The sequence below is a fragment of the Podarcis raffonei genome, chromosome 4 (assembly GCF_027172205.1).
Source record: "Podarcis raffonei isolate rPodRaf1 chromosome 4, rPodRaf1.pri, whole genome shotgun sequence".
Lineage (NCBI taxonomy): Eukaryota > Metazoa > Chordata > Lepidosauria > Squamata > Lacertidae > Podarcis > Podarcis raffonei.
The window spans coordinates 34,607,020-34,630,281 of NC_070605.1; the positions used below are offsets into that span (position 1 = coordinate 34,607,020).

The 23,262-nt window shown below is 41.3% G+C and overlaps 2 protein-coding genes across 3 annotated transcripts in view; one reads left to right on the forward strand and one right to left on the reverse strand.

Moving 5' to 3' along the window:
* Positions 1 to 522: 522 nt before the first annotated feature.
* BLZF1 (basic leucine zipper nuclear factor 1) lies at positions 523 to 10,720 on the reverse strand. 2 transcript variants are annotated; one of them, XM_053386147.1, is made up of 7 exons: positions 10,554 to 10,720; positions 8,031 to 8,093; positions 7,077 to 7,504; positions 4,609 to 4,808; positions 3,098 to 3,226; positions 2,449 to 2,671; positions 523 to 1,840 (listed from the first exon to the last, which is right to left on the reverse strand). In XM_053386147.1, exons 2-7 carry the CDS (start codon positions 8,056 to 8,058, stop codon positions 1,655 to 1,657), a joined length of 1,194 nt encoding a protein of 397 aa, XP_053242122.1. In that variant the 5' UTR covers positions 8,059 to 8,093; positions 10,554 to 10,720; the 3' UTR covers positions 523 to 1,654. The 2 variants fall into 2 exon arrangements, with proteins under 2 accessions (XP_053242122.1, XP_053242123.1); XM_053386148.1 differs by lacking the exon at positions 10,554 to 10,720 and adding an exon at positions 8,922 to 9,031.
* Positions 10,721 to 11,381: 661 nt separating this feature from the next.
* Positions 11,382 to 23,262, forward strand: part of NME7 (NME/NM23 family member 7) — a 68,996-nt gene continuing 57,115 nt past the window's right edge. The window contains exon 1 of the mRNA XM_053386149.1: positions 11,382 to 11,539. Coding sequence (XP_053242124.1) covers positions 11,537 to 11,539 — 3 coding nt within the window. The 5' untranslated portion in view covers positions 11,382 to 11,536. The remainder of the gene's footprint in view (positions 11,540 to 23,262) is intronic.

Consider the following 23,262-nt stretch of genomic DNA (forward strand, 5'->3'; position numbering starts at 1 on the left):
GGCCAGTGTTATCTTCATACCAAGTATTTTGTGTAAAAGCTACACTACTGTCACAGCTGATGGCAATGTGCTAGCACATAGCACTAAGGACTTTACCAACATCTAGTTGGCACTTACTCCTGGACATTGCAGTTTCAAAGTTCTGTCCTAATGTTCTTCCCTGTTATACTGATCCTGAATAGGTAGTGGAGGGGGCAGTGTGAAAATAACAACTGAAACTTAATGGTATTCACCATTTCTTCAAGCACTGTTTGCTCATTTGGGGGTACTTACTGTGCCTAAGAAATGTCATCCTTTCCTAGCACAGAACCAATGGAAACAAGCACAGACTAATTACTGCATTGGTGAAGGTAGGTAAATGTTAGAGAATGGTTCTTGTGCTCAGAACACAACTAGTAAAGTGCAAGGTGCTTTGATACTGTCTGACATTATTCTTACATTTTTGTCAATTTGTTCTCACCCATACAGTACACATTTGAAGATAAACATTTGTTGCTATTGCAAAAACAGCACACATAATCATGCATTATTAATTTTAATTGTCAAGTTACTTAGCAAAGGTTGTTCACATATACCAGCTTTGGAAGAGGTAGAAAATTCCCCCTGCAAAATATGCAGCTAACATTTATTGTAAAATTGTCAAAATCAGAGTAGGCCAAAACTGCGGCATGTCTCAATCCATACATTCCATTAACCGAACATAGGCTGTTGCATGCAGACACAGAGCAGGTACATCTGCTTAGTATTTCAGTGTAATATGAAAACGTTAGAAATGTGATTGTCCCAGAAATGAAAGGAAAAGCCTCTTCCTTTATATATAGCAGTAGACCCTTTTTACCTATTTCCAAATTAAAAGATGAGAAAGGAATCCTCAAGGCTTATTTCCCTAAAAGTACAGGTAGAAGAGCAGTTCTGTCACATTTAATAGCACCAATGAAATATGTCCTTATATAAGGTCCACCAGGAATACTTATAGGCTGTAAAAGCTGGTTCAGTAGAGATACACAATCCACAGAGAATCACCTCCAATAGTTTGACCTAGAAGCTTGTTGCTACTCTTTGGCTTCAATTTTTGTGCATGCCAGAATTCATTTTGCCTCAATCAATAACCAAATTCATTCGAGATCAGTTTCTATCATAGTAAGAATGCTGAGCTCTCACATTTTCACCTGCTATGTAACAATTGCTATAATAGCACTAGAAACAGGTTCTAAAAGATACTGAAGCACAGCACTCACTATCATTCTAAATTAAAATAAATACTTAAACTAGTTATCTGAACTTCTTCACAGAAATAAAATCCAAATGCTTGATGCTGGTAGGGTTTCTATAATACTCCCCTTCAGCCTTCTCTTGAAAAAAAGTTTGCATGTCAATTCTATTTAAGGGCCTATGCACACACTGTTCTAACATTTTCTTATTTGCCTTGGAGAACAGCTTGTGTTGCTCTTATTGCATTATGATCCCAGCCTGATAAAAAAAAGTTTGATAAAAGAACTCTTAGAGGTCTGAAAGATGTGTGACAAGTATATTTCTAGCACAAGCCCACCCTATCTGAAAAAAAGCATAGAAAAGTGAATACTGATCACTAAGAAAGTTAGCATATTCAGAGACAACATCTCTGGCTATTAGGCATAGTGTCTTTTTTTTTTTTTTAAAGCGCTATCAATTCTCCCTGGCAGTGATTGCAGCAGTTGAAAGTTATGTTCTCATATCTAGTATATGGGTGAAACCGTCCAATATTCTTCCTTGGGGAAAGGAAAGAGGATGGTGAAGGATCAGAAAAAGGAAGTTCTGGAGATGCTTCTGTACGAGTGCCGGGATCCAGCATTCTCAGAACCTGCAAGAAAATAATCATTACGTTATGGTGAAAGTCTTGGAGCAGTGCATTTTACATGATGAGCTTCTGAACTCCTTGCTATTAAGCAAACCCTTATCCACTTCATTAACAACAGTAAAGGTAGGATGGGGCAATGTTTTTATCTCCAACACTGTTCTGGGCTGGGGGAGAACTGCTGTATGTTGAGCAACAGGTATGGAAACTCCAGCGATCAGGAATCATGACTGGTGGCAGAACTGCTCCACCTGCCCCAATGTCTTTAGATGCAGTTTCTTCTGCATGGGTAGAAGTCCTGCATTCTAATATACTGCACAGTTCAAACTGTTTAGGGCCAGGGCAACTGTCCCCATCTTTCACTGAATGGACAGCCCATGTAAGCTGGGATTTCTTTAGTTTGTGACTATACAATTTTGTATTCAGAGTATGATAGACCTGTTGGGATAGGGTTAAAGGCTCAATAATGTAGCACCAGAAGATAATGCTTTCTGTTTTCAGAAGATGACATTGAAACATCTTAATGCTCAAAAGAGTAAATTGAGAAATCTTTAATAAAAATATATATTTTTTTAAAAAGGTAAATTGTGAGGCCAAAATGAAAGGGTTTTTACCATTTCAGCCATTTTCTCAGCAGGTGTGTTGCAGAGTTCTGTCAGCGAAGAGCCCTTTTTGGGACTGTTAGTGCTGTCACTGTTTCCAAGCAGGTGTGAGGTCACTGCTCTAGCTAGCTTGTGGTTGACAGCTGCTAATTCTGCTGTACTATGAGGCTGTGCGCTAGGATAATAAGTTTGCTGCCTTCCCCATTGCAGAGAAACCAGCAGCTCCTCCAGCAATCTGTATAGAAAATAAAGATAATAGTTTATTTTGGTGACTAACATTCTAGACCGCTGTGAAAAGATTTAGCAGGGTAAGGAAGGAAGGTGGGAGACAGCATTCAACTGCAGAAACTACCAGATACAATCTTGATGCTAAAAGGAACATCGTACAGTTTCTGGACAAAGTTTCTGATTGGAAATCTTGCATGAAGGACTGGGGAGACCTTGAGCACCTCCAGAGCCCCTTCCTGAAGCGGAGGCTATGACAATGTGTGTTAGAAGAATCCCAAGCCATGAAATGGTATGCAACGATAAATCTGTTAACTGTTAAGGAGACGTAAGAATGCTGTTCCCTACCCCAACCCACAAATATGGATATGAATGACCCACAGGTACAAATGGGGAAGAAGCTGTTAGAAGTTGGGGGAAAACCAAATGTTCATACTTCTGTGCAGCAATCATTTCTTGGCGAAACTGGTCACGTTCACTTAACAGATCCTGAATTGCACTCTGTGCATCCCTGGTTTGACGCTGGAGAACTGCTCTGGAATTCGTCAGCTCATCAGTCATCACTCTGTAGAAGAAATCCCAAATGTGGCTCAGACAGGTAAAGGAATTTATCTACTTAAAATCCTAATTCATGCTACATTAGCAGATAACTTGCTGTTTACACATGAAGTGGTAATGCTTACAGGATGCACCCTGAATGGCTGTAACTGAAAAATAAGAAGAAATCGGCTTGTTGATCCGAAGTACATTACGTTGTTATTATGACGCTCTTAGCCTGCTCCCCACTCGGGAACACTTACTTTATTCTCATAATAACACTGCAAGGTATTTATAATTTAAAGTAACCATTTCGCAAACCACCAGGGCACTGTACAACAACATAAAACAATTTTTAAAAGCATACAGAAAATTTTGAACAGCCACATAGGCCTGCTAGCATAAAAAGTCAAAAGGGAGGATGCCTGTCAAATCTCTACTGGAAACGTCTTCCATAGGATGGAAATGGTAGTAGGAGAAACCACCACCCACTCCCCTCTGGACTGTTTCAGTGATATGGGATATGAATTAGACTGAAAGAAGGCAACTTTGAGTCAGTCACCCTGAGAACGTAAATTTGCTGCACTGACACCTGAACACCTTATTCAATGCACCTTATTTACCTTCCTATCCAGCAAGGTGCAAAACAGTAGCAAGGAGGAGGGGTAATTCTGGCCGGCTACTTCTTTGGGAACCCAACTTCTTAACTGCTTTTTATCTTTGGGGCTGTGGTGGTGCTACTGATCAAGAGCTAACTGAACAACACTGTTAGGCTTGTGTATCTTTTTACGGTATTTAGAAGTGTAAAGCAAGACACATCTGGGAGTGGAAGGCTGATACTTGGCCTTCAAGGAAAGAGGAATTGTGGATCTGCTGCATAGAAACTGACTGTACTCTCTCTTCAATCTCATAAGCAAGCCTAAGAGGGAAGCAGCTCGGGGTCAGCAAGATGGGCTAAGTCTACGAGGCCCCCAGTTATACTATTCAAAGTTATATGCAGCACAGGAGCAGCAGTCCTCAGAAAGCCCAGCACCTCCAGCCTTCTTCCACCTCATCAGTGGCATCTCCAACTGCACTGCTATGCCACTGCTCAGGTCTAGGTTGTTGTGAATAAGACACGAGAAGTTTGACAAGGCTTTCCTTACCCTCAACTGTCTTTTGGCTCTTAGCACCCAAGGATCTATCTTAATCTTAAACAGCCATCAATCCCCCACAAATAGCTTTCCTGTATCCCACACATGGGATCCTTGCATGTCCTCTAGGGGCCTAGAATCGATTTATGTTCAACTCAAGAACTTCCGCTCAAGGTGCAGATTACCAGTTGTAGTTCAGCAACATCTGGAGGGCCAAAGGTTCCCCACAGCTAATGTATCAAGACAGCCTTTATAAAGTTGCATTTAGGCACAATACCTGCTTGCTAGGAATTTGCTCCTCCAAACATCACACTGTATAGACATCCGCTCTAATTGCTCAGATAATTGTGAAACATTTCGCCCTAGGGCCTCATTTTCAAGGATCAGTTGATTTTTTTCACGTGCCATGCGTTCAAAGTGATACTGCAGGTCATCCCCCACAGAAGCAACAAGTAACTTCTTCAACTCCCGATTGACCTAAGACGAGACAATTATTTAACCATTCATCATGTGTCAACAAGGAATATGATCAAGCTACCGCTGGTTAATATTGAAGCTATCAAGTACAAGATGCTAGAAGGCTCCCCTTCCAAGCTTAGCAGATTTTCATAGTAAATATATATATAGGACAGATCACTAAGAGACAGGTGTGTATCCTTAAACAAGATGCCTGGATACCCAAACTATAAGCACACTAATACTGTATGCTAAGATATTTGATACAACTGTAGCTGCTTAAAGTAACAAATACTAAGGCGCAATTTGCTAAAAGATAAATATATACAGTGGTACCTCTAATTGTGGACACGATCTGTTCCGGGGTGCCGTTCGCACCCCGAAAAGTCCGCAACTAGAGTGGCGCTTCTGCACAAGTGTGGAGCGCAATACAGCGCATGTGCGAAGTCCGCAAAACACTTCTGCACATGCGTGCGTAGCAAAACCCAGAAGTATACACTTCCGGGTTTGCCGCATTCACAAGCACAAAAGACGCAACATGAACCTAACGCAACACAAGGTATGACTGTATACATCTCAGAGGCTATTTTGCAGCTTTAACATGTTGAGACCAATAGCTTTCATGTTGCCACTTCCATGAATTGCTTCTACAATGTCATACCCAATTAGCTGATCATATTGATCTCTGTAACATCCCTGCCTCCAGAAAGCATTGGAAACTATTAAAGTTGCATGTCTCCATAGCACCAAAAGATCAAAATCATGTGGAATAATTCAGGTATTCAAATGTGCTAGCTACTCATATGGTCTCTGTATGTTTTCCCCTGTGGGACAAATAGCTGCTTGGGGTGGGTAGGATCTGCTTATGTCTCCACATGGGTGCTGTTAACTTTTTTTTTTAAAAAGGGGCAATCCTCATATTGTATCACATCTAGTTTGGTCTTAAACAATGAGTGTGTGAACCATCTGAAAGCTGCACCCCTGACATTTTTTCATAGCAGGTAGAAGGAAAGGAAAGACTTAGTAGACAACTACAGTATATAGCCCAATTGGCCCTTAACATCCATGAGCAGAACAGTGAGGATGAACAAATGTTACTAACTGCTGAAAGAAGGTAAAACAATACCTTTCCCTCAATTTAGTCTTTCATTTGATGTGCATTAATTCAACACCACCATCCAAAATTAATGTGATAGAAACTTGTCCATTAAAATTGCTTGCAGGCTTCCCATCAAAGGCATCTGGTTGGCTACTGTGAGAACAGGATGCAAGACTAGACAGGCCACTGCCTGATTCAGCAGATCCCTCTTCTGTTCTTAACTGATATCCCATCTACTTTATCGCCTTTTCTTTATGGTTAGCACAGCCACAATAATCCCAATGATACATTCAGGACTAATTTATATGTGGTTGTGAGCTTATACACTGTCTAAGAACCCTTACCTGCATAGGAACTCCACAAAACGAACACTCCTAACTATTGAACCAACCCATATACATTTACTGGCATTCCAACAGACACAGGGCTGGCAGACAACTACTGCTTTCCTATGGGCTGGGGCTTAAACTATGAATCTCTTAAACAAGACACTGAATTATAATAGATACCATCAATTTCACCTCTTGATCAGCCACCGTCTTATAATAAACACTCATGTCTTGTGCCTAACTCTAAACACACTAGGAAGGACATCCCATTGGACACAACTGAACTTACTTCTGAGGAAGCTTCCATAAGAGTGTGCTATTTAGGGTGGAAGAAACAGGGAACATATTGTTGAATGGGGTTTCCTGTATCTTCCCATGAACCACGTGACCACTGTTTTCAAGGCAAAACCTTTTTGTCATTTTCATGGCTGATATTACTACTACTACTACTACTACTACTACTACTACTACTACTACTACTAATTTATTATTTATTCCCTGCCCATCTGGCTGGGTTTCCCCAGCCACCCTGGGTGGCTTCCAACAAAAGATTAAAAATACATTAAAACACCAGTCATTAAAAACGTCCCTAAAGAGGGCTGCCTTCAGATGTCTTCTAAACATCAGATAGTTGTTTATTTCTTTGACATCTGATAGGAGGGCGTTCCACCGGGCAGACGCCACTACCAAGAAGGCCCTCTGCCTGGTTCCCTGTAACTTCGCTTCTTGTAGTGAGGGAACTGCCCAGAATGCAATATGAATAATTGTTATATTGCAGTTCCCTACTGGGAGCCCCGGTACAGGGCAGCTTTTAAAAGGGAAAAAAGTATAATAGATTAAATCCACTTCTTGGTCCCTCACCTCTGTTTGCACATGGAGCTGATTGGAAAGGCCTTCCTTATCCTGTAGCAATCTTCTTTCAGAGTTCTTGAGCTTTGCTATTTCACTTCTAAGCTCTTTTTTAGAACCCGGAATTTCATCTAACAGAGTGAGGGTTTCTCTTTGGTGTCCTGAAGACTTGGGCATCTTTGCATTTTTGGTAGGAACTACATGGTTTATAGCAGCTTTGGGAACCAGGATTCGCACAGCTTCGATCTCCACGGCCGTATCACCTTTTATCTTCCCTAGTTGAAGAACTCCAGGACTTAGTGAAGGAAGAGCTTTCTTGTGTGGGCTTCGATGGGCATGACTGGCTGAGGACTGGATTACTTCAACAGATTTGGGTGGTTGCTCCATTTCCATGCCATCACCAGGTCCACGGATAGGTGAGGTGGCATATTCAGCTGAAGCTTGGAGAAAGAAAGCAGAAAAGTTAATGCAAAAATAGATATTTCGGTGAGATAAGTACTTGTCATTGGGTTTTGTCCAAAAGCTTCTGTTTCTTCATTGCATCCCCTCCATTGCATGCGGCACTGTTAGCCAAGTTTTTAAAAAGAAAATTGTATAACTAGACATAAGACCAATTTAAGAACTTGTTTGCTAGTTGATTTTAACAGTGGCCATATTTACACACTTAGTACCACCCCCAAAAATGATAGTTTGAAGCAGATTACCACTCAGATAGCGTGATACAATATAGCAGATTTATTTTTATTGATTTAATGTCGGAATATCTGTTAAGAAAGGTTTTGTATATTTGATCTACTTGGCAATAAAAATATTAAGTAAAAACCCTAAATGATTAGACCTTGCAATTACCATACATTTAGCCTACTTCTTGGTCTAAACAGATAGTTTTACCAAAGTCTTTCCTTTACAAATAAGTGAAGAATGCATAGTTTAACACATTTGTTTTTAAAAAGGATGAACACTTACTGTTTACTGTATTCTGTAGTGTTGTCATCTTGTTGATGGAGCTTCACACACAGCAGATAAACACTAAGCGGAGGAAAAAGAAAAATGCATAAAATCTCAGTTGCATATTTTAGCTGCTAATTCTTCTGAGAAATATTCTGAGAAAACCAGTAGTGCATCCTTTATGAAGCCGCATTGCTCCAATCCAAAAAGGCAAGCACTGTTTAGAAACTTCCTGCACACGTAACCAATGAGGGTGCAAATGTACATCCTAGCTGTGTTAATTCAGGATCCTTACGAATTGCTTGGCCACAACCAAGCTCTGTGGCTGTGAATGGTGGGCAGAGTGGCTGCTGTTATTCTAAGTACCTAACAGTTCGCTTGGTGAGACAGACAGACCAGAAGTGATGAGCGGTGGGCATTAGAAACATGAAAAAGCAACAATAATGCAATTATCTAGCACAGTGCATTGCAGTTGCTGTAAAGAGCAGAAAAGCAATTAACTGGACTACCAAAACATTCAACAATTTTCAAGTGGCCTGTGTGTGGGAAGCTTAGAAACCACTACCTTGTACCAAATTAGATTATTGGTCCTTATAGCCAGAGGTGGTGCTAGGTTTTTCAAAGGCTTGGGGACCAAGCTTATGACACAATTTTATTATTATTTTTTAAAAATATTGTGTTTCATCCATAGATCTCAGGGTGGTTCACAGTATAAAAAAGATAAAAACACAAAACACATAATAAAAACAAGAAAAACACATTTAAAAGGATACAGGATGCATACAAGTTAATATGTTAATTTATACATATAGATGCATATTTAGGTCAACTTCAGAAGGAGAACCACCCTGTAAGCAAAGTTTTTTTAAAAGAAGTTTGGGAGCAGGGAAGGAATAGAATCAATGCCACCTCTGTGCCCAGCATGCAGCTCAATATTGTCCGTGACTGGCTGTGGATCTCCAGGGTTTCAGCCAGGGCCTGCATAGCCGCAAAAGGTAAACTACCCATACAGTTGGGCAAAACGTACAGGAGAGACAAAGAGGTTACTTTCAAACACTGCACCAGCTCTGGGTTGGCCCAACACCATAGAATGGCAAGACACAAAAACTTAAGACACAGTGAGACTATTATTTTGAAACAGGAAGTTGACTAAGGCTGCAACTCTAATCATACTTAGGCAGTAACTTCCACTGAACTGAGGGGGTTTAATGTGAACAAACATGTTCAGAATCAGGCTAGTAAGTTACTTCTCTTCACCATCCTGGCTCATGACAGGTCTTTTCACCCATCAGAAACTGGCCCTTGAAGCTGTTGTCTAGAGTCTTACAGTTTTGGCATTCTTAATAACTGACAAACCCAAAGAGGCAGAAATTGTGCACTGGAAACTCAGAAACTAAGTTGTAGTGTCCTATACTAGAGATAAAATTCTTTACCTGTAAAGAGGCAATAGGGTGATGCTTCTTCCGCAGGCCGTGTGCCTACCACAAATTCAGCATGTGTCAGATTTTCACTTTGTATCTTAAATCCCTTCAGCCTCATCTCACTGGAAGCCTACACTCCTATGCACATTTACTTGTGAATTAGTCCCATTTGAATTCACTGGGTAGGACAGATGTCAGTCCTGCAGATCCACTTTTACTAAAAACCTTCCACCAGCTTGAGCCAGGTGAAAACGTCATGCGTTTCAAAATTAAAAATTCTGACGCTGTGAATTTGTTTTGAGCACTAGAACTGAAGTGAGCTCACAGTCCTCACACACTGATCTCTGCTCTTAAGTCTCTCCCAGTCCCCACTTCAGCAGCATAATTTGGCATTTGGTTGTCATTGTTAAAACAGCTGGGAGTCAGAAATCCTCACCCATCTTTTCCATGCCTGCTAAAAACATTCCTGTTTAGACAAGCCTACCCAGATGTTTGGAAAGCTGAGGTAATTTTAATCTATCTGAGTATTTTAACTTTTGCATGTTTTTAAAGTAGGGTATTCCCCCCCCCCGATTTAATCTTTTGCAAACCGCTTTGATCCCCCCACCCCCGTTTTACAGTCAAGAGGTGCATAAATTTTATGAAACAAAAAACAAACAAAAAAAGAACAAAAAACAAGCCCACCCAGAAGCCTCTAGGTAGATCCCGATCCACCTTCTGCCAACATCTGCTATGCAATATACACACTGGCACAGTACTACGCCCGAATGAGAAAAAAACGATTCTGGCTACCGCGCAGTACACTTTCGATGGGATCTACTTCCCAGGAAGGGCAGTTTGGGAAATGCAGCAGCAGCATAGCTGTCAGCCTTCCCTTTTTCTGCGGGAAATTCTCTTATTCCAGCGTCGTTTCCCGCTATCCCGGATTATTAGATATCCCGTAGACTGTCCCCGGGACAGGTGAGGCTGCTGATCCCTTATTTTCAAATCTGAAAGTTGACAGCTATGAGCAGCAGGTTGCTTCGCTACGAGGGAATTCAACAACGCGTGAAAAGGCGGTTTCCTCCCACCCGCCGCCGCCCAGGCCGCCCCCGCACCGCACAACACTCCCTCGACTTACCAGCGGCCCGGATTACTTGCGAGTACTTTCCCTTGTCGCCCCTCTCACTCCCTCGCCATCTCTCTCACTCGTCCGCCTTCTCTAATCAACTTCCGCTCTATCGACTTCCGCGTATAGAGGCATATCTAATGGACTGGCGCACAGAGGTTAACTTCCGGATTGCTTTCGAACTTCCCGGCCTTCCCACGTCGCGAGAGCCGCCCTAACAAAACCAGTTGGGAAGCGCCGGGTTTTAGTGTACCATTGATTTGAGTGACATCTCTTTCCCCTGCCAATCCATACAATACAATACAATACAATACAATACAATACAATACAATATAATACTTATTTCCTTGGCAGAAAGGCAACAATAAAACTTCAATTCCATTTGCAAAGCTAAGCAGTGTCCGGTATGGTTTCAAATTGTATAGGGCACCGCATGTTGAGATGCCTGCATTGCAGAGGGTTGAACTAGATGACCCTAAGGATCCCTTCCAGCTATATGATTCTATTCCACATTTCTCTACGCCCCTCCCCCCATGGGCAGCCGTCACTTGGTATAGGAAGGTGAAGCGGGAGCGGGAGCTTCCAAAAGAATTTCTGAGGCATGACCGCGAGAGAAGTGCGCATTTGTATACTCTGCAATTTCCTATCTCTACGCTTCCGTGCAACATCACAGCGATGACGTCCGCTTATGTTGCGCTCCGTATGCTTCCTCGCAATGGGGAGTAATAGCCTGGCTCTATCTACCGTCAAGGGCTAGAGCGGCGCTTACTCTGAGCCAATCGGGAGTCACCGCCGATGGCGGTTTTCCGCTTTCAACGGAAGTTTCTTTTCCGCCACCGCGTCCTATGCGCGCGCCGGGAGGGAGGCGTGGCTTCGGTTGCTAAGAAGCGGTTTTGGTTGGCGGGCGGGCAGAGCTGGACCGTTTTGTTGTTGGAGGGAGCTAGTGTTGCTTGGGCTGAGGCAGAGGAGCGTGAAGGGCAGGCGAGGACTGTACCATGGTGAGTGGGTGTGGGGTTGGAATGATGCATTAGCTAGTCGCCGTGTGTGTGTGTGTATATAATGCTTCTGCAGTGACTCCCATTGAGGGATGGTATGTTAGCGAAGAAATGGCGCTTAATAGCTCCTCAGTGGGGGTGATTTTTTTGGGGGGGGGAATGTTGTGTTTTGTGACGTCACTGATTACATTTATTTACCTCCTGCCTTTCTTCTGAGGAGCTCAAGGCAGTGGCTTCTGTTACTCTTCTTCCTAATTTTATCCTCACAGCAACCCTGCGAGGTAGGCTAGGCTGGGGTTGAGTGCAAGGCCACCCAGGGAAGCCCATGGCTGAGTGGTGTTATAGTAATAATAATAATAATTTATTATTTATACCCCACCCATTTGGCTGGGTTTCCCCAGCCACTCTGGGCGGCTTTCAACAGAATATTAAAGTACAATAGTCTATAAAACATTAAAAGCTTCCCTAAACAGGGCTGCCTTCAGATGTATTCTAAAAGTCTGGTAGTTGTTTTCCTCTTTGACATCTGGTGGGAGGGCGTTCCACAGGGCGGGCGCCACTACCGAGAAGGCCCTCTGCCTGGTTCCCTGTAACTTGGCTTCTCGCAGCGAGGGAACCGCCAGAAGGCCCTAGGTGCTGGACCTCAGTGTCCGGGCAGAACGATGGAGGTGGAGACGCTCCTTCAAGTATTTAGAACTTCAGTGTTCAGAACTTGGACCTTCTTGTTCCTAGCCTGACAGTTTAACCACTGTACCATGGGTGGGGGAAGGATTTTGTGGTCCTCCATGTGGTGTTGGACTCCCAACTCTCATTAGCCCCAGCCTGCGTGGTCAGGGGTTATGGAAATTGTGTGGCCCAACAATGTTTGAATGGCCACAAGTTCTTCATCTTTGCATTACACTATACTGGCTCTCCTGGTGGTTTCCTGATAGGTTACCTTCTTCCAAAACCTGGAGAGAGAGAATGATCAGTTTGGAAGAAATGTGACAGCCAAGAGTTTGAGCAAGGGAATGCCAAAGTAGAGAGCAGCCCATGTATATATTAGTCTTTGGGGATTTACTGAATGAATGCAGATTTGCTTCCACTGTGCTCTCCCTGTTTTTGTATAAGGATAGAATAATACTATACTATTACAAATGTAATAAAACAAAGGCAAAGGGAAAAGACTTAAGGGACATGTGTGCTTCAGCACTGAAGAGGACAAACTTCAAGAGAGAACATTTGAAGCCCCAGCAACAGACGATTAGATCTAAACTATGCCAGCCTATGGACTTCAAAGGGGCTTGCTGTAACTGCTGGTCAGTGGATACTGCGATTCCCTTTCATTCGGTCATAATTTTATTTATATGCTGCTTCTTCCATGCAAAAAATCACGCTCAAAGCAGTTTACAACAAAGGAAACAGTAACATTTCTCAAAATCAACAATCACAAGAGCAATGCCATAGTACCATAATAAAATAACAACATAATAGCAAGTGTAACAACATAAAAAAACCATTTCAGTGCAATAAGTATAATAAGATTACATTAACAACATAAATCTTGCTGGCAATAGGGAGTTTGAGTTTTACCTTGGTCCTAGAAACACCTCTTCCATCATGTGGCTCACCTTTGACGTTGTCTCCTATATCATAATGATGTCAGATGATAGACAGGTGGGTGATGGTGCCCAGATGCCAGAGTTGGTCCATGAAGGGTGGAGGAGATAACCCTTGCTGTAAAGAAAAGTGAAACATAGAGCAGTGATGTACTTTGCATGACAATCTGATACATAATAGCAGGGATGCAGACATTCTGTACCTTTCAGACAGAACGTTCTCAGGGTGACTGACTCAAAGCTGCCTTCTTTCAGTCTAATTCATATCCTAGCCTGATTGCTGAAACAGTTCAGAGGGGAGTGGGTGGTGGTTTCTCCTACTACCATTTCCATCCTATGGAAGACGTTTCCAGTAGAGATTTGACAGGCATCCTCCCTTTTGACTTTTTATGCTAGCAGGCCTATGTGGCTGTTCAAAATTTTCTGTATGCTTTTAAAAATTGTTTTATGTTGTTGTACAGTGCCCTGATGGTTTGCGAAATGGTTACTTTAAATTATAAATAAGTACCTTGCAGTGTTATTATGAGAATAAAATAAGTGTTCCCGAGTGGGGAGCAGGCTAAGAGCGTCATAATAACAACGTAATGTACTTTGGATCAACAAGCTGATTTCTTCTTATTTTTCAGTTATAGCCATTCAGGGTGCATCCTGTAAGCATTACCACTTCATGTGTAAACAGCAAGTTATCTGCTAATGTAGCATGAATTAGGATTTTAAGTAGATAAATTCCTTTACCTGTCTGAGCCACATTTGGGATTTCTTCTACAGAGTGATGACTGATGAGCTGCAGGTGAACATGAGTCATATGCCATTAGATAATGACTGTCCACCTGACAAACTTGGCCCAAGGGGTGGATGTGGGAGATTAGGGTCCAGTCTGCTGACCAGATCCACCCCAGTTATATACCAAACTGTTACTTTAAATATTATATATACAATGTATCCTGAACCATGGCCAGCCCAAGACATTTTGGCACCTGAGACTGACCCCAAAATGGCTCCAGGGAAGAAGGGTGAGGGAAGATCTACATCAGGAACAAGGTGTAGGGGAAGAAAGATCGACATTGGGATCTTCTGCCCTAATGGCTCCTGCCACCTGAAGTAGTTGCCTCACCTTGCTTCATGGGTGGGCCAGCCTTATCTTGAATACTGCAGATATTAAATGGGGATCAGGGAATGGGTATTATGTTGTGGTAGCAAATTTTCAGGGTACTGTTGTATATATGCATTGTGGCCTATAAAATTGGTGCTATAAAATGGAAGGTAGGTGGTACAAAACCACTTTCCTATATAACCGGTTAGATGAAACAAAATGTTTGTGTGTGAACCATTGGGGCCTCAAAAATACCTATTAAATTTATCAAGATTGTATTGGAGTATATATTGCAACTCTTGTGAGTCTGTTGAAAGAATAACAAGTGATATTTACTTATTTGTTTATTCTTCTAAAAATAAGCATCATATTTTCATCTAATTGTAGATAACTGTGATTAGATGTGATGAAAATAATTTCTAAAAAAATACTTCATACATTTGGTGAATTTCCAAAGTAGGATTATACTGTATTGTATAATAAAAATATCAGTTTTAGAGGATCGTCATCTGGCAAGATGAAAGCTAGCTTCTTTCTTTAGCCTTAGCCCTTTGTCTGCTTTTATTTTTAGCTCAGCTTCTGTGCTTGCGAGTCTGTGATTTAAACTTGCATCATGCATAAAATGAATTTATGTGAAAGTGGGCAGTAATTGTTCTTCAAGCTCACTTCCCCCTCAGCTGGCCCTCTTCCTAAAAGATGACTTTTAAGTGTAACTGATGAGTTTGTTAATGTTCTCAAAATCTCAGGTAGAATTTTCATGATGTAAGCAGCCTCCAGAACGGCCCCTAGTTCAGCAAGAGCAGAATTATGTTTGACTTCAAAGAAGTATGGATAGAAATAAAGGGCTGTATCTAGCTTATTTATTGTTGGAGTAAACCATTGAAATGAATGGACCTAAGCGAATCATTAACAGTATTTTCGATGGGTCTATATTCTGAGTAGGAGTAACAGTGGCTACAATCCCAGTGTTTGTATTTATAGACCGTGGAGAGATTTCTGGGAACTTGTAGTTAGTCACAAAATCTCATGCCCATATCAACCTTGAATTGGGCATGCTGCTGATGCGCCCAGTGCACTGCACTGGTCATTTTTTATAAGCCAGGGCCTCACATGCCTCATGTGCAAGAGTAGGAGGCTAGGGTGCTTAAAATGTTTAAATAATGGTGTGAATTTGCTTGAGTATACATTTGATTGGTTATTTGCCGGGTTGTTTTTTTTTTGGTCATTTGCCAAAGTGTACTATGTTTCTCTCATATATTTGTTCCCGTCCATAGTTTAACAATAATTAATAAATAAAACAATTTCTCCTAGTTGAGACTTGATATACTCTGACTTCTGTGGAGCACTAGGTGGAGCCCTTTAGCTGACAAACCTGAACCTGCCATTTCTTTTAAAGGGTGAGTGTTTGCCTGCTGCCCATTACATGCTAACCATATTAGTTGGACCCATTTGTAAACATTCCCTATCCTTGGAGCATTGGAAAACATACTGTGGTAGCTGGAATTACTTTTAAATCGTGTTAGCTGATGCACTTATGGAAAAACATTCCATGAGCAACAGTTCTGTTGTGCAAACAGTTCCACGGGCAACAGTAGTGCCACACAATCAGCATTGTTCTGTTTCATAAATACTTACAATTTAAATGAGACAATCCTCTGTTAATCCATTCAGAATAATAAATAGCACCATTTTACTAAGGGAAAAGATAATACCAATGGAACCAAAGGGAGCAAATGACCGGAAATCCAGTTTAAGTCAGAAAGGTAAAGTACCTACTTCCTGGTGGTCTAATTTCCCCTGTGCTTGCTATAATGGTTATTGATTCTAGTGGAAACCCAGTAGCAGGACGGCAGGTCATTCTCAGTGACAGAAAGCTCCAGATTTAGTCCTTGACATGAAAGGATCAGATAGCTGATAATAGGAAGGCATCTCTATTTGAAACCCATGAGATTTTCTGCCAATCCAATATAGGACTGCTCTGCAAGTGTGACTAAGACTTATGCCCTGGTCTGTTTATGCATCTCTGCCATATGCAGCCCCTGTTCAAGCAACCACATTATAGCAGAAATGTTAGAAACATCTGGTTCTGTGTACTGCAGCCGGTTACATTGAATATCTGAAATGGAAATGAATCATTTGTTCCTGATCGCTTATAAGACAACTGATCACAAATGTCATTGTTCTTTTGAACTGAGAGAGGGCTTGTGGTAGAAATCATGCAGAATGGCCCTTCATGTTTTGGCAAAAAAGTAAATTTATAGTGTAACTTTTAAATGGGCTAATTTTATGAGTTGATCTGAATAAATAAGGTTATTATTTTGTTGTTAAGGTTGTTGTATTTTGTATTAAGGTTGTTATTTTGTACTTGTGCACTTATTTCCAGGAATTTATACTGTGCCTGTCATTTGGAATCCTCTTGGTCCCCCACCCCCCGCAAACTTTCCATTTTCATCATTCATTACGTTACTCACTGTACTAAAGATATTAGATAAAGTTTTTTTTTTTACACATACATACACCTGTTCAATATTAACTTGGTATCTGTCTTTATGATAGAGGATTTATGAGTATGCCATCAGACATTGTCTGCGCTGGCTGAAATCTGTATTCGGCTGAATTGCTCAAGGGTTAATATTTGACACAACACGAGGTGAAAGAAGCGTTTTAACTTTAATGACAGCCTTGGCAGGAGACTATTTGGTTAAACTATAGTACACAATGCATGCTGGCTCAAAATGTTCCCAGTTGCGAAGGAGAAAGGGATTGGCTGAGCTCTTGGCCTTCTGTGCAGCAAGGTAATAAATTTTTAATAGGCCATGATACTCTCAGAACGTTCAAGGTAAATGCTAAACGTGTGCTCTTTGGAACCGCCTTTCCAGCTATTTGGTGCTAACATACACCGGTATCAGCTGGTTGAAGGTCACCTTTCACCTTCACTGCAGTTTCAGGAGAGTCCACGTGTTTTAGAAGTGCTTGGGAAAAGTGGAATGCAGAAGAGCAACGTAGCGTGGTGGGTAGAGTGCCTGGCTTGGATCTCAGCCACTTGAGTTGAAATCTCTCATTCATGTGCACTCCTACGTCCGTTGCCCTCTGTCCATTCAAGGAATGGTGGGATAGAAGTCTGATTTGTAACTGCATTCTGAAACGATAGTGAAAAATTAAGCATTGGAGGAGTGGTGTTGAAAGGTGCAGTGTGCGATTTGTGAATATTTCCTTTCAAAGACCCATATGTTCATAAACGAACACACATTTTTATTTCTAACTTCTGGTTCCAAACCTCTGTAGGGAAAAACCTAGACGAGAAGGCCTCAACAAATGTCTGCGTTCGTTTCAGTAAACTGCTCTAGCACCTACTGAGGCCTCCTCATTTTATTTTTCACTGGCTTTCAAAAGTGTGTGGCCAGTTGTGGTTGTGTACAAGGCTCCTTACTCAAGTGTCCTGCTGCCAGCATTTGAAATTTGCCTGGTGCATTTTCCTCCTGGCTATTGGCCACTTGTGACCACTAAGTGAAGATGGCCAGGTGCCTGATGTCTCCACCATCTGGAGGTGCATGCCTGGGGATTCTTGGATCGTGACTGTTTTCACACACTAAACAACACATCCTGTAGAATTCTATCCATTATATTTTATCTGTGCAATCAGAATGAATTTCAGGAACCAAAAAGTCGTATTGAAAACTGCTTTCAAGCTGTCTGGCCCCCAAATGGCGTCCTAGGCATTCCATTTTTGCAACTGTAACTTCTGGTTTAAGGAGCCACTTGGCGCTTATATATCTGAGTTTCTAACACTGGCTGCTGCCCCTTTGTGGAAGCCCCATTTTGCCTGCCTGCATGTTCCTATAATGCCCTGCTAGTATCAAGTTTTATTCTCCCCACTCTGGAAATTCTGTTTATTAAAATGGGCAAGTATTGCTGTCTTGAGGAGCACTTTGTTCTTATTAAAGGTAACATTTAGAACTTGTTCTATATTCAGTGAGAGCAGAGGGGCCAATTTTAGCACAACCTACTTGGTTTTAATTACAAGACTCTGATTCTCAAACACGCTTGTGTAATTCGTCATCTGTGGTTTGCAATGCTCTTTTATTTGGCTGGTACAACTTGTGAAGAGACGTGGCCTTGCCAAGCAGCAGTAATCCCATATTCACACCACATAGTGCTGCTTATGCCTGTGTGGGCTGGCATCTTTTATCTGTCAGAGATTCATCTCTCCTCTGTCAGAGACAAAGCATAGAACTATGCATCCATAACTGTTTCCAGTAGGATACTAGTTACACAATCATTCTGCCCCAAAATTAGGTTGAGTAGAGCTTCGGAAGCTGAGTCAGACAATTGGTCCATTAGTTCAGTTTCCATTGAATTGCTGTGACTCTCCCAAGATTTCAGGCAGTTCCCCCCCCATTATTACCAGGATTTGAACCCTGCATGCAAGGCAGGTGCTCTGCCATTGACTGAACTAGATAAACATGGTATCCTTCAGTTAATACATACAGAAACTGAGAAAGAGAGTTGTCACCTTTTGTCTCTCTGAAATAAAATATTTCCACATAGGTGGCTTAGCCCTTCGGTGTAAAAAATGCCTTTTAGGTTGCTTCTTTATGCAGAATAAATAAATAAATGGCTGAAGGGATTAAAAAGAAATACCTACCCAGTGAATGAAATAGTGTTAACGTCAATGTAGTGTAGCAATAGACCAGGTCCTGAATTTCTGCATTCCATCTAATTTACCCTCTGGACTATAGAAATTGCTGAGAAGCTCTAATTAGTACTAGTCTGAATAAAGAAGGTTTTCACATTCCACCTGAAATCCAACAGTGAAGAGTTTATCTGGGCCTCATGGGAAGTTCTGTGAATTGATTATCACAGTGTACTTTTCATTAGCTGAAATAGCACTGAATGAGATTCTACACTGAATGGCTGCATGTTGCAGAATTAAACATACTTTATCCTCTGCTCCTATTGGTTTGTTTTCACAGAGCCTCTTTTTCCAGAAGATAAAAAATCTTGGAATTCATATGGGCAAAGGCTCTCCTGAAGGAACACTGGGCCTAAGCCACATTTCAAGATGTTCACATTTCACAGAGTTTTTCCTTGTTCTGTAAATCTGTGCTACTCACTTTCTGCAGGTATGCTGAAATGTAACACCACAGTCCTCTTTATTTAATTTCTCTGATGCCCTCAAAGCTACTGCTTATATAGTCATTAAGTAAAGTAGCACGGAAGGGAACCACACCCCCAGAGTTTCACTTTACCACATTATACATACTTTGCTTTGTCTTAGACGTTTTTGATAAATCTAATTCCATCGCTTTAATTTGGGGATTATTGAGGCATGTAGGTGGTTGAGCTATTTTGCCCACAATTACACAGCATGTCAAGAAAAAAGCTGGGAACATAACTTGAGAGTATTGGTGCTTTGCTTTCCAATATCGTTCATTAGCCTTTCCTTTCACTAAAGTGCAAAAGAAGCCGAATGCAGTGTTTCTTACAGTTCTGAACATTTTATTATGGAGTAGCAGAGGAAGGCTTAGCCCCATGCAGTGCTTTGGCATTTTACTAATATAGCTTAAATTGGCACAATCGTGTTTCCTTTCTTTATTGATCTTGGTAACAGTTTGTACAAATGCTTTTTTGGCTTCCAAATCTCTCTATAAAATGGCAGCCTATTTTTCTTCCTTAGAAGCTAATTATTTGGGGAGTGATCCTTCCTGCACAGCATAGCTCCATTCCACAGGTGAATCCCCACTGAGTTTTTAAGCAGAGGTTGGATGGTCATCTGTCATGCATGCTTTAGTTGAGATTCCTGCATCGCAGGTGGTTGGAGTAGATGATCCTCAGGACGCCTTCCAACTCTGCAATTATTTGGTTCTATGCTTTAACCTGGTCCCCATTCTCTTGGATTGCTGGGGCCTTTGAATGCATGCCATGACAGTTCTCCAGAGTACTTTTGGGTCAAACAGCTTACTTCCAACCCAAATTAGATGCCACATTGGATACTGAGTCTTGAGCAGAGCTGTTTGTCCTGTTGTATGAGGAAAGTTTCAGTTGTTGACACCTAAGTATGTGAACAAAACAGTTGGGGCTAATGTCCATCATGGCTGTATACTGGAGGAGATAGTTCAGCTGGTTACTGCTAATTATCAAAACATATTTGAGGGGGAGGAGTAATACATACCTCCTTAAAAGTAGCAATTGTAAGACCACTGCTGAAAACTCTTGGTCCCCTTGTGCTGGAATATTGTACCCCTGTTTTTCTTTTGCCCAGTGTGTGTGGTCCTATGGCTGGTGGCTTATTGGCTAAACCATTGACTTACGAAACAGGTTGTCTAATGTGCATTTATGTCCTGCTTGCCCCCTTCCCATAGGCATCTTGCTTGCCGCTGTGAGAACATGATGCTGGATGGGCTTTTGGTCTGATCCATGAGGGCTCTTCTTATGTAAATCTATTTCAAGCCAGCTTCAAGCCTAGGTTTGGGTTAAAGGCTGCCATTTTCCCCTTGGTGGTTTACCTGCACTGTTGGTCCTCATGGATCTCTCTGTGGCTTTGAGACTATTTGCTTTGTTATCCTTCTGGATCACCTGCATACATTATTAGTGAAGGTACTGTTTTACTGTAGTAGCAGTTAGGAGATGGTGCTGGAAGATAATTGGTCTTCCCTGTGGAAACTTTCCTTTGCAGTTCAGTTCTCCAGGCTCCTCCTTGTTTTCCATGCTTTTTAACCTCTGCATGAAGTGCTGTGCAAGATCATTTGAGGAAATGTATCATCGGTTTTATTGTATGCTACTTTGAGTGCAATTTTAATACAGAAAAGTGGGGTATAAATAAGTAATAATTAAGGGAATTAAAATCTGCCAGAGAGATGTTGCTTCAGGTGGTACTGCCATCTGAAGTATCTGTAAATAAAGCTTTTGTGGCACTGGTATACTGCGTTGTGAAGTGTTCTGCTGAGGGAAATTCACTATTTCATTGTGATCTTTATGGATCCTTTAAAAACGTCTTTTTTAAAAATTCTGCCAGACTTTTTGAGAAGCAGGATTGGCTCTGGTTTAACAGGAGATGAATTGATGCCAGCATTTTGTGTACTTTGTATTACAGATGAATGTTTAATGATGTTTTATGATTACTTTATTGTAAGCTCCTTTGAGGATCTTTATGGCTCAAAAGCAATCTTAATCTAAATCATAATCTAAATACGATGATATTGAGCCAGTCAGTTTACTTTTCTCTTTTAAAGCAACATTTAAGCTGTAATCCTATACTTGTATACCTGGGTGTAAGCCCCATTAAATTTAGTGGAAGTTTCTTCTGAGTAAACCTGACCTCGATGTGTCGGACGTGGGAAAGGCTGTGTGCATGTGTTTCCCAAGGAGCTGAAGCCCTGCTCTTAACCAGGATGTTTGGTTTTCTTTTCCACCTGCTTTATTTTCTTTACTCACTTAGCCTCTTTTATAGAAACAAGCAATTTACCATTAGCATATATTTAAATGAATTGATATGCACAGTGGTTTTCCTGCTCCTCTGGGTGAGGCAGTGACCTTAAATAGGAGTTGCTAAACAACCAAGTTTGTTTACTTCTCTTTGCAGCTTTACAGGAGGTATAAAGGATTATGCTTCTTATGTGCAATTGGTCATATATAGTGTAAATAAAATTTACACTAAAAAGAAACATTAAACCAAGGTCCGTGTGAAGGTAAATAATGTGGCTAGGTAATTACTTTAGTGTTTCTCTATTGGTATTTGATGTTCAGGGTCATTTGAGGAGCTTGGCTTCTTCCTTTCTATTACTGAAGTTAATGATGATTTCTTCTCAAAAGCTTATGCCTTTCCTTGTCTTGGAAATGATTCCATACAAGAACTTGCTTAGCTAAAAATTGGAACTGGAATACAAGAAGGGGAGGTGTGGGGAAGTCAAGGAAATTGGTCATTGACAGTAAGAAATGTAAATTTTATGTGTTTTTAATTGTTTTTGTTTTTTCTTTATTTTTTGAAAATTCCAATAAATATTTATTTAAAAAAAGGAAATGATTCCATAATGGGGAAACGACTCTGGCAATGCTGTCTACTTTACTTTCTGTATTTTGAATCAGTTCATCCTGACTAATTATAATATTTACAAAGCCCTCTTTAACAAAAATATAGGGTACATCTACTTTTTCAGGAAGTAGTAGCCTTCCTGGGGTGGGACTATATAATGCAAAACCTTTAAATCCTCAAATAGCATGTAGGTAGCATAAAAAAAATGGTGGGGGGACCTTTGGCAGAATGACAGGTGAGTGATTGGCATCTGTGGAAATTGCCGTTAGAATAGAGCGTTGACAAGGGCAACAAAAGCTTCTCAGGTTGCTGCTATGCCTCAGCCTGAGTTGGATAAACAGCAGTAAGGATAAGGAAGAAGAATTTTCCATGCTCTTTCATGTAGGATTCTGCAGACTGGGGTGATAATGATGACTTGTTGCCTCTTTTTCAGTACAGGCAAAGTATGGAAGCAGATTCTGAGCTGGGGAAAGCAGGCTGAGTCACAAAGGGGGTTGCAACTGTTTTCTTCTGCTCCACTGGGAAATGAATAGCACAGAACTGCTTCTTTGAATGTCATCAGCTCTTATGGAATGCTGGTGGTTTAAATGGCAGGTTTTGACTAATCTCCATTTATAGGTGGGGAGAAGGTCAAGGTTTGCAAATCAGGGTTGTTGGGAGTATTGCCACCTTGATTGCTGGGAATGGCTGGGCAGGGGAGTACCAAGGATTTAAACAAAATAACCCTAATCTTCCTGTATGGCTGGGAATGTTCTACAAGATGACAGTCCTCTCTGAGCAAAGAGTGGTTTCTGGGACCTGGGCTGCAAGGCTGTGTGTGAGTGAGTGAGCGAAGAGGAGAGAGAATCATTGTACTTTGAACTTGGGCAGAGAGAGAAGAGAGAAAATAATTTATCTGTCATTAGCTACACGAAGGTACACCCTTGAAAATGTCTGCATAAGAACATTAGAAGAGCCCTCCCCAATGAGAATGAGGTCCCATGTATAGCCCAGTCTTCTGTTC

Excerpts from the sequence above, each read along its gene's own strand:
- BLZF1 (XM_053386147.1), bottom strand. The coding sequence starts at position 8,058 with ATGACAACACTACAGAATACAGTAAACA. Across the intron at positions 7,505-8,030 it reads ACTACAGAATACAGTAAACA|CTTCAGCTGAATATGCCACC; the intron begins GTAAGTGTTCAT and ends TCTTTCTCCAAG. Across the intron at positions 1,841-2,448 it reads CTGAGAAAATGGCTGAAATG|GTTCTGAGAATGCTGGATCC; the intron begins GTAAAAACCCTT and ends ATTTTCTTGCAG.